Consider the following 13150-nt stretch of genomic DNA (forward strand, 5'->3'; position numbering starts at 1 on the left):
TTTTCATTTTTGTGACTATTTTAACAGCCTATTCTCTACTTACGAATTCCATCACTCAACAGCTGTCAAACTGATTAAGATAACCCCCTTGAGGGTTTTATTTTGTATTCTTTATTTCCTGTAACATTTTGGCCATTTTCCCCAACTACAGACTGTAGTAAATATAGATTCTTTCCTTTAAAATACCAACCATGATGGAGGTCAAGTAAAACTGGGATAACTGTAAGTGTGTATAAGGCTAGGTATATTATTTTGATTATATATTTATTGCCTTACATGCATCTTTACATTAAAAATTATTAGCACAAGGATTATTTGCCCAGAACTTTACATTTCAATAGATTATGATCTATCAACCATTTCTTTTGTGATTTCTTGTCTTGTTTCAAAACTGAGAAAGTTGTCTGTTACTTTGTTTGTAATTTGATTCTTTAATCCTTTGGTCACAGATTATTTGGGGTGGTTAATATATATTGTTCGCTGTGGACTGCCTTTCCTGGAGCATTTTTCTCTACCCTCAGTTCTCTGAAGAGCAGTCAACTAAATCAAATGAACAAGTATTTCCTGAGCACCATGATAAAGTGTAAAATATAGTCATTAATCTAATTTGGAAGCAGTACTAATGTAAAAAAGCTATAAGTAAAAGTTTTTCAATAAAGTTTGAATATAGTAGAAGCGCTTTCACAGACCAAGATAAGGTCAATTGCTGAATTATGTACATATCGGAATTGTATTTGGAATGAAAGGAGAAAGGCATTTAGTCTAGGGTAGTCAGAGAAGGCTTCACTAAGCAGGAGGTAGGATTTTTTTTTTTTGAGGGGGGGGTCCTTGTGGCAGAGTCTTGCTCTGTCACCTAGGCTGGAGTACAGTGGCATCCTTCTAGCTCACTGCAACTTCAAACTCCTCTGTGTTCAAGCAATCCTCCCTCCTCAGCCTCCCAAGTAGCTGGGACTACGAGCAAGTGCCACCATACCTGACTAGTTTCATTTTTTGTAGAGACAGGGGTCTCGCTACGTTGCTCAGGCTGGGAGGTAGTATTTAAGTCAGCACCTGGAGGGCGGATTGGATTTCAGTAGACTGTGGAAGAGGAGGAGGAGGAGGATTTGGGCAAGTGGAGGGACATGAACGAAAGGGCAGAGATGGCAACTCTTTGTGCAGGAACAACTAAGGAACCAGGTTTGCTGAGTATGGGGCTTTCAGACTGAAAATAAATGAGTACTAGTCTAAAAGCAGTTTATAAAATGATTTGGAAGAGGGGTAGCTGGGAGGCTGACCAATTAGTAAAAGTCCATGGCAGTACTTAAGAAATGAGGTGGGGAAGGACCAGAACTTGACAGTGTGGTGGAAATGGAAGGCAGGATCTTGATTTCATAGTTAAATTACCAAGGTAGAATCTCCAAGGTTCAGGAGTAAACAAGGAAGAAGGGGTGAGGATGACTCAGGTTTTGAGACTGGTGCAGGGAATAATACCTTATTGAACAGAAATCAGCAGAGGAGGTTATAAATTTTTAAGTTGTCATGACACTGACATCCTACTGTGTATCTTGCAGTAAGAAATTTGGGGCCGGAATTTAACAGAAAGATACAGACTTAGATAAAGGACTCAGCATCAGCTACATGGAGGCACAAGTTAAAGTCTTAGGAAATGATAAAATCTCAAAGGAAAATACTAGGGAAAGATATAAGAGTATCTAAGGTTGTAGCAGCCTGTAGTTTTAATAACATAAAAATGCCCGCTTGTAACTTGTTAATGCAAAAGAGAAGTTTTCCATTTAACCAACAAAATCTAAATGAGTACACTGACGGGACAATTATGGGTGAATGCTGCTGCCATCTCAGCGTCAGCACGTCCTGTCTTGTGTGGCCAGAGAAGGTAATGATTCCACTGAAATCAGTGCTTTGATTTGACTTGATGGATGGCAATAGTAATGCAAAACACGAACTAGAGCACTAAAGTTGCTTGTCAGCACTTACTTGCCAGGTGGCCGTCGATGCAGATAATTCTGAATATACTTGTGTTCATTGTTTTCTAAATTATTATCCAGTTAAAAAGTTTCTGTGGCCGGGCGCGGTGGCCCACGCCTGTAATCCCAGCACTCTGGGAGGCCGGGGCGGGTGGATCGCTCAAGGTCAGGAGTTCAAGACCAGCCTGAGCAAGAGCGAGACCGTGTCTCTACTAAAAAATAGAAAGAAATTATCTGACCAACTAAAAAAATATATATATATAGAAAAATTAGCCAGGCATGGTGGCACATGCCTATGGTCCCAGCGACTCCAGAGGCTGAGGCAGGAGGATCGCCTGAGCCCAGGAGTTTGAGGTTGCTGTGAGCTAGACTGACGCCACGGCACTCACTCTATCCCAGGCAACAGAGCGAGACTGTCTCAAAAAAAAAAAAAGTTTCTGTGGAGAACTCAAAGTCTCCCGAGAATACATATAAGAGCCCTCAGAGGTCTGAAGGCCCCAGTATGAGAAACACTAATGCATTGAGAAAAAATACTAAACCTTGAAGACCTGGGTACAAGCTATTGAATTATTGTGAGAACTTAGACAAGTCACTTAACCCCTCTGGGCATTAGTTTCTGATTTGTGGCTGACTTCAAGCCCAGGTTTGGTGGACTTCAGAGTTCATGCTCTTCCCTCTTCAATCAAAAGGACTTTGAAATCCCAGAATTCTGCATTAGGCATATATTTCAATCAATAGTCTCAAAAAATGGGGTCCTGGCAAGAAAGTGTTATGTGATGGTGGGTTCCCCAGGAGGGACCACAGTATTCTATGAAATTCCGTTGATTATAAAGCCTTTACTTTTTGTCATTACAGATTCTGATTCCCAGCATAGCCACGAAGTGATGCCTCTCCTCTATCCTCTCTTTGTCTACCTCCACCTCCACCTGGTCCAGAATAGTCCGAAGAGCACAGTGGAAAGTTTTTACAGCCGCTTCCATGGAATGTTTCTGCAGAACGCCAGCCAGAAGGACGTCATCGAGCAGCTGCAGACCACCCAGACCATCCAGGACGTCCTGTCTAACTTCAAGCTCCGAGCATTCCTAGATAACAAGTACGTGGTCCGCCTCCAAGAAGACAGCTACAACTACCTTATCCGCTACCTCCAAAGTGACAACAATACTGCCCTCTGCAAAGTCCTGACCTTACACATTCATCTTGATGTGCAGCCTGCCAAGAGAACAGACTACCAGCTCTACGCCAGTGGCAGCTCCTCTCGCAGTGAGAGCAACGGCTTGGAGCCCCCGGACATGCCCAGCCCGATTCTGCAGAACGAGGCTGCTCTGGAGGTCTTGCAGGAGAGCATTAAGCGTGTCAAGGACGGGCCTCCCTCCCTCACTACCATCTGCTTCTATGCCTTCTATAACACAGAGCAACTGTTGAACACTGCAGAAATCTCCCCTGATAGCAAGCTGCTTGCTGCTGGGTTTGACAACTCGTGTATAAAACTTTGGAGTTTACGATCCAAGAAGTTAAAATCAGAGCCCCATCAAGTAGACGTGTCCCGCATCCACTTGGCTTGTGATGTTCTGGAGGAAGAGGTATGAACCGTTTCTCCTTCCCTGCGCCTGCCTTCCTAATTTCCTCAGACTATTCCTGCTAAACATGGCAGACCTTACAGAGAATGGACTTGTCTATTTCCTTCATCATATAGCTAAAGCCAGACTAATGCCATGTAACCTGTAGCCGTTGAAGCCTAGACATGCCTAACCTAAGAGATAAAAACTAGTTTTAACAATATTAACTTAACTTCATTAGTGAAGGGTTAGTATTTATTGCTATCTGAAATGTAGACAACATCAGTAAGCCTAATTAAAGACCGTTAGCTAGTACTGACTTTAGTTGAGAGTTACAGTAAATATTCATTTGTGTGTATGTACATTTGCAAAAATATACTCAGAAGTAGGATTACTGGGTCAAAGGGTCTGCATTTTAAACTGTAATGAATGTTATCATTTCCACACAGAAAGTTGTGCCATTTCCCGGTTTCATCAGCAGCAGTGACAGTGCGACTTCCTTGCGCCCTCAGCAGGCTGGACGGTACTGGCCTTCTGAGGCCAGAGCATGTCCTCGGGCTTGTGCCGCGGGGTGTTCCCAGACCTCAGTTGGAAAAGTAACACAGGAAGTAGAGTTGCCAGTTCACCTGTCAGTCAGTGTAACAATCTTGTTGTCAGATCTTATTTGCTTTATTTGGGGATGGTCTTTAAGACGGGCAGGCCCTGCAATCTGAGTTTCAGGTCACCGAGAATCACAACCTTAGAAAAAATGTGGGCCAAGGGAGATAGAAATTAAATTTTGCGCCGCGTTAACTTCCTCTGAGCGTGGTCCCACAAAAGCTGTGGACTAAAATCTTTCTGTCATATCACCGCTGAAATTCAGGTAGCTCTGCCTCCCGTTACTTTAACTGTGAAAATTCTTTACACAGGGTTGACGTAGGAAAGAGTGAACATCACTCTAGCTACGTTACAATTAATGATAAGGGTATCAAGAATATTGGGTGCACTAAATTAAGCCCTTGTTTTCCTGCTCCTATGTTTTGTTTTGCCACCCTCCTCCTTTGCTGGCAGCCTGTTCCTGTTTTCCTAGTGAGGCCTTTGAATTTTTGATTGTTACAACTGAGACAATATAATTGGAGGATTTTGTTATGATGAATAGTGTAGATTCCCATGTACAAGCTCTGATTTCTAGAGTACCCTCCAAGGTATTTTTCATTGTACTTGTATCTGAATTTTCAAACTTCTCTTCTCCTTGGAGACAGTTCTGGCTGTTTCGGAGTTCTTCAGATGCGACTGAGGGATCCTGCCCTCATTTACTTTTGATTTTCTATAATTAACAAAAAGGCTGGGTGGGGTAGCTCATGCCTGTAATCCAAGCACTTTCGGAGGCCCAAGTGGGAGGATCGATTGAGGCCAGGAGTTCGAGACCAGCTCGGGCAACATAGCGAGACCCCCCCACCCCATCTCTACAAACAAAAATAAGAAAAATTAGCTGGGCATGGTGGCACAAGCCTGTAGTCCCACCTACTAGAGAGGCTAAATAAGGCAGGAGCATCACTTGGGCCCAAGAGTTTCAGGCTGCAGCCTGGGTGACAGAGCAAGACCCTCTTTCTTAAAAAATAAGAATAAAAAATTATTTCTGTTGACCTTATTGGCTTTGATGATACAGGGTTTGGGCATTAAAAGTGAATTTTAAGACTTTACTCTGGTCACCACTGTGACTGTGACTTGTCTTGGGTGGATTTCTGGGCATCAAAGAAGTATATTCGAAGACTCAGAAGTGAGGGGTGACAGGCGGGATTCCAGGAACTGAAAGAAATTCGGTGTGGCTGGAGGTGGGAGAGGAGGTGAGAAAGGAAGCGGAGTGGTGCTGGGCCTGGATGCTCCGTGTGGCAGCCACGCCAGGCGGCGAGCGAGGAGGAGGAGGAGGCAGCCGGTGGGCTGGGGAAGAGTCCGGTGGCTGGATTAACGTAGGCTGGGCGGGAGAGGAAGCCTCACGGTGACACCTGTGTCTCAGGCTGGACAGCTGGGTAAGGGGTGGTGCTGTCAGTCAGGCAGAGAGCAAAAGGTGTCATCAGAACCGTTGTTTTATTGAAGTGTCTTTCTGGTTTATTCGTCATTATTCATATGGAAAGTACTGTAGATTCTAGCCTTTGCTTTCTTTAAGAAGAATTTTTTTGTTTAACTTTAGAACTAAAATAGAGATCCTGCTATTCTGTTGCTGAAGGTCTTCTTCCTGCGTGGGATTTCTACATCCCCACCCGTTCTGTCGCAGCGGCTTGGAGAAGTTTTTTATTTGGATTCTGACAAAGAGCATTTTGGGGGGAAGCAAGGCATAACGGAAAGCCCTGACTTGACCGTTACATAATCTGTGCATGTAACAAAATTACTCTTGTACCCCTTAGATTTACATGAGTTTTTGAAAATGAGCAAAAAAAAAGTGAGTTAGGATAGTGGGGTTTTAATGCCTCTCCAATGAGAAGGTGGACTTTCTGTTTCACTTGTAGAATTCACGGTTAAAATGCAGCCCCATGGACTCACAGGCCTGTAGCAGCCAAGCAGGTCAAAGTCAGTGGTGAAGCCGCACGGATTAAAGAGACGGTGGGAGGTTGAGGCCCGTGCCAGCCACAGTGCAGTCAGTTTGCATCTGTTTTAGCCTTGCTGAAGAAATAGCTGTGTCTTAAAGTAGTGAACCCAACATTTTAACAGTGAGCATTTAAACACCGTTCAGATCCAGCAATTCCATTTCTAAATATGTATCCAAGAAAGTTGAAAATGTATGTTCACATAAGAACTTGTACATGGGCCAGCCGTGGTGGCTCACATCTGTCATCCCAGCACTCTGGGAAACCGAGGCAGGAGGATCACTTGAGATCAGGAGTTTAAGACCAGCCTCAGCAAAGAGTGATATCACAAAATAGAAAAAATTAGCCAGGCATGGTGGCGCATGCCTGTAGTCCCAGCTACTCAGGAGGCTGAGGCAGGAGGATCACTGGAGCCCAGGAGTTTGAGGTTGCTGTGAGCTAGGCTGACGCCACGGCACTCTAGCCCAGGCAACACAGTGAGACTCTGTCTGGAAAAAAAAAAAAAAAAAGGAACAACCAAGAGCCTCCAATGTAAGCATAAAATCTTCTCTATTAGTTATGCCAAATAAAACTGGATTCACGGCACTGTCCTATAGCTTCCATTCTCTCCCACCTGAAGATAATCTAGGTTAACCTTTGGAAGGTGTCCATTGACGTAGCAGTCCCTCGCCACGCATGGGTAGAAGCAGCCCGCCTCCTATTTCAGTCACTAGAGTGACAAATGAGCCCATCAGTCTCTACCCTTTGTTCCGTGCGAAATGGAGATAGAAATTATATCCAACTTTTGCCCTTGTTGATTGATAACTATGTATTTTTAATACTTGAGCAACATGGCAAAACCACAAATACCAAATCAAGGGTTCACACTTCTTTTCAGCTATATGTGTACAACCAGCCTCATCGCTACCGGCATCCTGTCCCCGTAGCCCAACAATAAAACTCCCATATTCGGTTCACTTAATGTCTGGTGATTCTTCCCCCTATCTGGTCTTTAAATTTGAAAAGTAAAGAAGCCAACGTTGTCAGCAATATTCAGCTCTATAATCTGTGTATAAAACTGTCATTTAGATCAGTGCTGTTCAAAGGGAATATTATGTGAGACATACCTGTAATTTAAATTTTTCCAATAGTCACATTTAAGGAGGTAAAAATTAATTTTATTAATCTATTTCATTGAATCCAAAATGGACAAATTATCATGTAAGCATGTAAATGATACAAAAGATTATTCGTGAGCTATGTTACATACCTTTCTTTTTTGGTCCCAAGTCTTAGAAACCTGCTGTGTATTTACAGGAACAGCCCGTGGTGACTCGCACTAGCCACCAGCCGCAGCCACCTTTTCTGTGGGGTTCAGGCCACTCTCATCGCTCACGTGGATAGCAGCGGCTCACTGGCTTCCCAGTCTTAACCCACTCACAAGCCCAGCCAAATCGGGTTTCTTTCAGTTCCATTAACAGCTTGTTAGAGAACAGTCAAGGGTAAATTCCAGACCCCAAAAAGGACCCCTGATCTGGGGAGGAGTAGAGAGAGCTTCGTCTGAGCTGAGGGGACTGGGAGCAGCCGTAACAAACGTGAGGTCTGTAGGGACAGCAGGGCCCAGAGCAGGGGTGGCAGACTGTAGCACAACGATGCATTAAATGATATTTGAAGATCTGTTCATACTTACTTTTCTTAATCTTTAAATTTCTATTTTATGCATGTTTTATATGTACATAATAAAACGTATTATTGGTTGGGTACAGTGGCTCACACCTATAATCCCAGCACTTTGGGAGGCTAAAGCTGGAGGATTGCTTGAAGCCAGGAGTTTGAGAGCAGCCAATGCAACAAAGCGAGACCCTGTCTCTACAAAAAAATTTAAAAAATAGCCGGGCATGGTGACACGTGCCTGTAGTCCCAGCTACTCAGGAGGCTGAGGCAGGAGGATCGCTTGAGCCTGGGAGTTCGAGGCTGCAGTGAGCTATGGTGACACCACCGCACTCTAGCCTGGGTAACAGAGCAAGACCCTGTCTCTAAAAGAAAAAAGACTCATTATTACATGAATATACTTTACAAATTAAACATTTCTCTTTGGGATGCACACCCATGAACCGTTCAGTCAGAATTGCGGGGAGCTCTGGGGTGCCACCCTGTCTGTGGGAGAGAGAGGAGCAAGAACCCGTGGGGCTGGGGCTGGGAATCAGCTGCCCGACTGTGCCGAGGCCAGTGGGGGACTGGGCTGAGCCACACAGAGAACGTGGCTGGGTTATTTTAAGCTGTGGTCCTGGCAAAGCGTGATAGCGACGGCCGGCAGGAGCATTCTGGTTTCTCCACTGCTTGGTCTACAGAGTCCACCAGGCACTCTTCCACCGGCCCAGGGCAGCCATTGAGACCCCAGGGAGTGCCAGCTACCCTCCTGGCACATGCGCCTCTCTCCGTCTCCAACCACGACACCGAGTCCCCTCTGAGGAGGCGCAGGCCGTGCCCCGTCCCTATTCCCGGTGAAGACCACTGCCGCCCCGCGGTTAGCTTTCAAAGGATCTTTGTTTAGTTCATCCGGTGTCATTTTAGCTTCCACATTCCTTATGTAAACTCTCTGGTGTAGAGCAGTGAGTCATTCTTGAAATTTTAAAGTGTTGTTGTAACCTCTTTGGAAAGGAAAATTACTAATATTCTTGGTAGCACTCAGTAGAATCTTAATGCCTATGTGTTTTTGATGTTGAGTATCTGGAACAGCCATTTTGAATATTCATGGACATCGGTGTTTATTTTCTCTTAACTTTTCCTCAAATATGTACACGTCGGAGGCATTCGTTTATTTTGAATGTAATGTTTTTCAAGTAGAAAAAAGGGTCCCTCCCAAAAGGGTACCCTTTTCCTACATAGGAGCCTGAGGCTCCCACAATGAGTCAGCAAAGTTGATTGGTTCACAAATATTCGTCTTACTCCTTTCTTCTAGTGTTTAATTAAAACCCTTTGTAAAAAATAAATAAAACCCTTTGTAACTTATGAACTCCAGAATAGAGAGCTGCAGCTGTGAGGAGCTGCGTGTGAGTGAAGGGACCGGCCTTTGAGAGCAGGCCGTGCCGCGTGGCGGGGCTGCCCCGGGTCCCGGGAGCGGCTCTTTCCTGCCTTCACCCACCGGAAACTGTTTCCAAGCATCCCATGAGTTGCCTGGCTTTGTTTAAAGCCATTCTGAATCCCTGCCTTGTTTTGTAACTTCGGGGAAAATGTTTGAGACCCTCCAGAAAGTCACTATTTTAAAGCTTTATTCTTCCTTCTTCTGGGACACTGGCAGTTTGTGGCTGATCACGGGCAGAGGGACGGGGTGATTTATGGACAGCCGCATCTTTCTCGCTTACTGTTGAGTCTTGTGCATTTAGGGTTATTTTGGCCAAACCCCTCCAGTAGTTCTGTGTTAATCTTGAAGTGGGACCACATCTGCCTCCCTGTGTTGCTGCCTCCATCATTAACCCCTGTCTCGGGATGATGAACGTGGCCGGAGTTTTTCAAGTGGAATAGAAACAGCATTGTGGCTTATAAAGCAGCTACAAGTGACAGATGAAGACAATGCCCATAAATAAAAGAATCTAAGAACTTTACATAAATTCAAAAGTAAATCTTTCCAAATGGCATACGTCAGAATTGACAATGAAAGTCACCGGCTACCTTTTTATCAGATTTTGAAATATGTGCTATCCTCAACCAAAGATAAGGTCCCAGTCATCATTCTGTAATAGTAGCCTTGCATTTCTGTATCTTTTGATCTGATTCAGTCTTGGCTGCAAGATGAATTAAAGGAAGGCAGCTCGTAAGTTGTACATGACTTTATATTCAACTATGCAGCTGTGCATTATTTTCCTGGAGTGACCTTTGAGGGCAAGACCGCTGTCATTTCTGGGGTACATGCTATTTCCCAGGCAGTTTCTGTTCTCCTTTTTTTGTTCCTGGTCTCATTTTCCTCATTTTCCTTGTCAGACCACTGACCTTTTTTTCTCTTGTGTGTGTTTCCTTTCCCACCCAACCCTGACGTTCCCAGGATGATGAGGAGGATAATGCAGGCGCAGAGATGAAGGTACTGCGGGGACACTGTGGGCCAGTGTACAGCACGAGGTTCCTTGCAGACAGCTCAGGGTTGCTCTCCTGTTCTGAAGACATGTCCATCCGGTACTGGGACCTGGGCAGTTTCACCAACACTGTGCTGTACCAAGGACATGCCTACCCTGTGTGGGACCTGGACATCAGCCCGTACAGTCTGTACTTCGCCAGCGGGTCCCACGACCGCACCGCCAGGCTGTGGTCCTTTGATCGGACGTACCCGCTGAGGATATATGCAGGCCACCTGGCAGATGTGGACTGTGTCAAATTCCACCCGAATTCAAACTACTTAGCTACAGGCTCAACCGACAAGACCGTCCGGCTGTGGAGCGCCCAGCAGGGGAACTCGGTGCGGCTCTTCACCGGCCACCGTGGCCCCGTGCTTTCTCTTGCCTTCTCCCCCAACGGTAAGTACTTGGCGTCTGCGGGCGAGGACCAGCGGCTGAAGCTGTGGGACTTGGCCTCTGGGACCCTTTATAAAGAACTGAGAGGCCACACAGACAATATCACCAGCCTGACCTTCAGTCCAGACAGTGGCTTGATCGCCTCTGCCTCCATGGACAACTCGGTGCGCGTCTGGGACATCAGGAACACCTACTGCAGCGCGCCTGCCGACGGCTCCTCCGGCGAGCTCGTGGGCGTGTACACCGGGCAGGTGAGCAACGTGCTCAGTGTGCAGTTCATGGCCTGTAACCTTCTTCTGGTGACTGGAATTACACAAGAAAATCAGGAACATTAATTGTTTTCTTTGTTGGAACGGACCGGGGAGCGGTGGGAGGCCTCCAGTTGCGGTCCTCCCGCGAGCTGAGATTGAATCACTGACTGACTGTGACAGAGCCCCTACTCCCCTCTCTCCTGGGCCCTCCTCCCCGACAGGCCCTCCGCACTCAGCCCCCCAGCACGGAAGGCCGGGGTTGGGTTGGGGCAGAGGGGAGGCAGTGACCGGTGGACACGAGGTCGAGAATGAGGATGCTCCAGAGGCCGGTCACAGGTGTCCACCAACACCCCACCGTGCACGTGCAGGCACCTCCCCGTCTCTGTCTCGTCCTGCCCGTCCGCCCCGCCCAGGGCTGGGTGTGGCCAGAGGGGGTTGCCAGCACTCTCAGGAGAAGCAGTGTGGCAGAGGTGTCACCTGGGCTGCAGCCCTCGGGCAGAAGGGAAGTGAGGGATGTGGGGGCAGGAACTAGGAAAGGGGAGGGGATGATCCTGGCAAAAATCTTTCCTTTTTCCGCAATTACAGAGAACCAGGATTTTTTTATTATTGTTATTATAATTATAATTATTATTATTATTGAGAAGAGGAAACCTAGCACTGGCAGAGGGGACCTTCTCTGCTCTATCTTTCAGGTTTGACTCCTGGCACTGGCTTCGATACTTGGAATTTTGAGCTTCAGGGAATTCAGAGAATTTGGTAGCACAGTGTATTGGGAGAAAGGGAAATTTTGGGTGACAGATTGATCACCCCAGTTGACGTGTTCCTGGAAGTGGGTGGGTGGGTTTGACTGAGAAAACCTGGGCTCTTGCAGTGATGGTGGGAAAGACAATTCTTCTCGTGGATGCACTTCCATTATTAATTCTCTACCCTCAGAAGAAAGATTATGCTAAAGAATAATCTGGCGTAAAAGTCCCAAGATAAAATTAGACAAATGTGGACTTTCCAAAGACCACTCAGAGGTGTAGCTTTTTCGTCGCCCGTCTGTCCTGCGGTGACTGCACCCACCTCCCGCACCGCAGCGCCAGTCTAACGAACACGTGGTGGAACCGTAAGTACGCACGCAAATCCAACGATGCTCTGACCACAAAGGAAGTTCTCGTTTGTGGGGAAAGGATTAAATATTTCTGTTTTCTGAAAAGAGTTATTTTGTATTTTGTTTTCTATTAAAATGTATTTAGTTTCAAAAAAAACCAGCGTTGGCATCTCATTTAAACTCTGAGGACAGGTGGGGGTGGTCTGTCCTGGGATGGTCCGCATCTCACCTCCAGTGCATTTGCATCTGTTCTGTGTCCTCTTCGTACAGGGAGGAGATGAGTGGACGGGGCCACAGTGGAAAGGGAGAGAACGGGCAGACCCGGTGAGCACGTTCGAGGCTGGGTTGGCTGGCCTTTGTGTTGGGCTGGATGGGGGAAAGGAACGGGGACTTGTGGATGGCCCACCTCTTTTTGTCACGAGCAGCTCGGTGGGTTGGGTTGCCATCCACCATGGTGTAAAGCTAGAGGAAGAGGAGGTTTGGGGGGAAGGACCAAGAGTTCAGTTTTGAACTCCTTAAGTTTGAGGTGTTTACGAGAGAGCCCAGTGAAGACACCAGGTAGGCACTTGGACAGACATAGCTGGAGCTGAGGAGAGGTCTGGGCTTATGCTAATTTGGGAGTAGCTATTGGAGTGCTTTTGGCTACAGGGGACAGAAATCTGACTGCACGTGGGTGTTTAGAGTAAGGCGTTTTATTGGTTCACATAATGGAAAGTCTGGAGGTCGGTGGGTCTCACGTGCACCTCGCTGAGGGCCCACCTGTGCTCTGTGTGTAGCTTTGCTCTCTCCTGTGGCTGGCTTCATCCCAGGCTGGCTTTCCCATGGTTGTGAGAGGGCGACCGCTGGCAGGCATTTGCTTGTGTGCCAAGAGTATACAGTTGGGTTTTGTCTGATTTTGAACTCAATGTAAATAGAATCATTCTGCAGGAATTAATTTGCTTTTGCTATTTTCACTCAACATTGTAGGGTACACTGACTATGCCTTTCTTCCACTTTGCTAGGTAATCTCACGTCTTTTTCCAAACTGGTTTCAAATTTACATTCTCACCAGAGTTCCTGAGGCTCCATGTCCCTATCAACACTTCACACTGTCAGATGTTTATATTTTTGTTAATTTGATGGGTGTATAATGGTATCTCATCACTTAAAATTTGCATTTCCTTGAGTAATGAACGGTTGGGTAATTTTTATTGGTTTATTGGGCATTTAGATTTCTTTGATGAAGTAAGTCTCTTTAA

At 46.1% G+C, this 13150-nt stretch overlaps 1 protein-coding gene across 2 annotated transcripts in view; it reads left to right on the forward strand.

Annotated features, from left to right (window-relative positions):
* Positions 1–12048, forward strand: part of TAF5L (TATA-box binding protein associated factor 5 like) — a 29605-nt gene extending 17557 nt beyond the window's left edge. Inside the window, exons 4-5 of one of the 2 annotated variants that reach the window (XM_069484744.1) lie at positions 2820–3544; positions 10106–12048. In XM_069484744.1, coding sequence (XP_069340845.1) covers positions 2820–3544; positions 10106–10903 — 1523 coding nt within the window. In that variant the 3' untranslated portion in view covers positions 10904–12048. The remainder of the gene's footprint in view (positions 1–2819; positions 3545–10105) is intronic. The other variant, XM_069484746.1, reaches the window with a different exon arrangement.
* The last annotated feature ends 1102 nt before the right edge of the window (positions 12049–13150 follow it).

The sequence above is a fragment of the Eulemur rufifrons genome, chromosome 11, assembly GCF_041146395.1.
Source record: "Eulemur rufifrons isolate Redbay chromosome 11, OSU_ERuf_1, whole genome shotgun sequence".
Classification (NCBI taxonomy): Eukaryota; Metazoa; Chordata; class Mammalia; order Primates; family Lemuridae; genus Eulemur; species Eulemur rufifrons.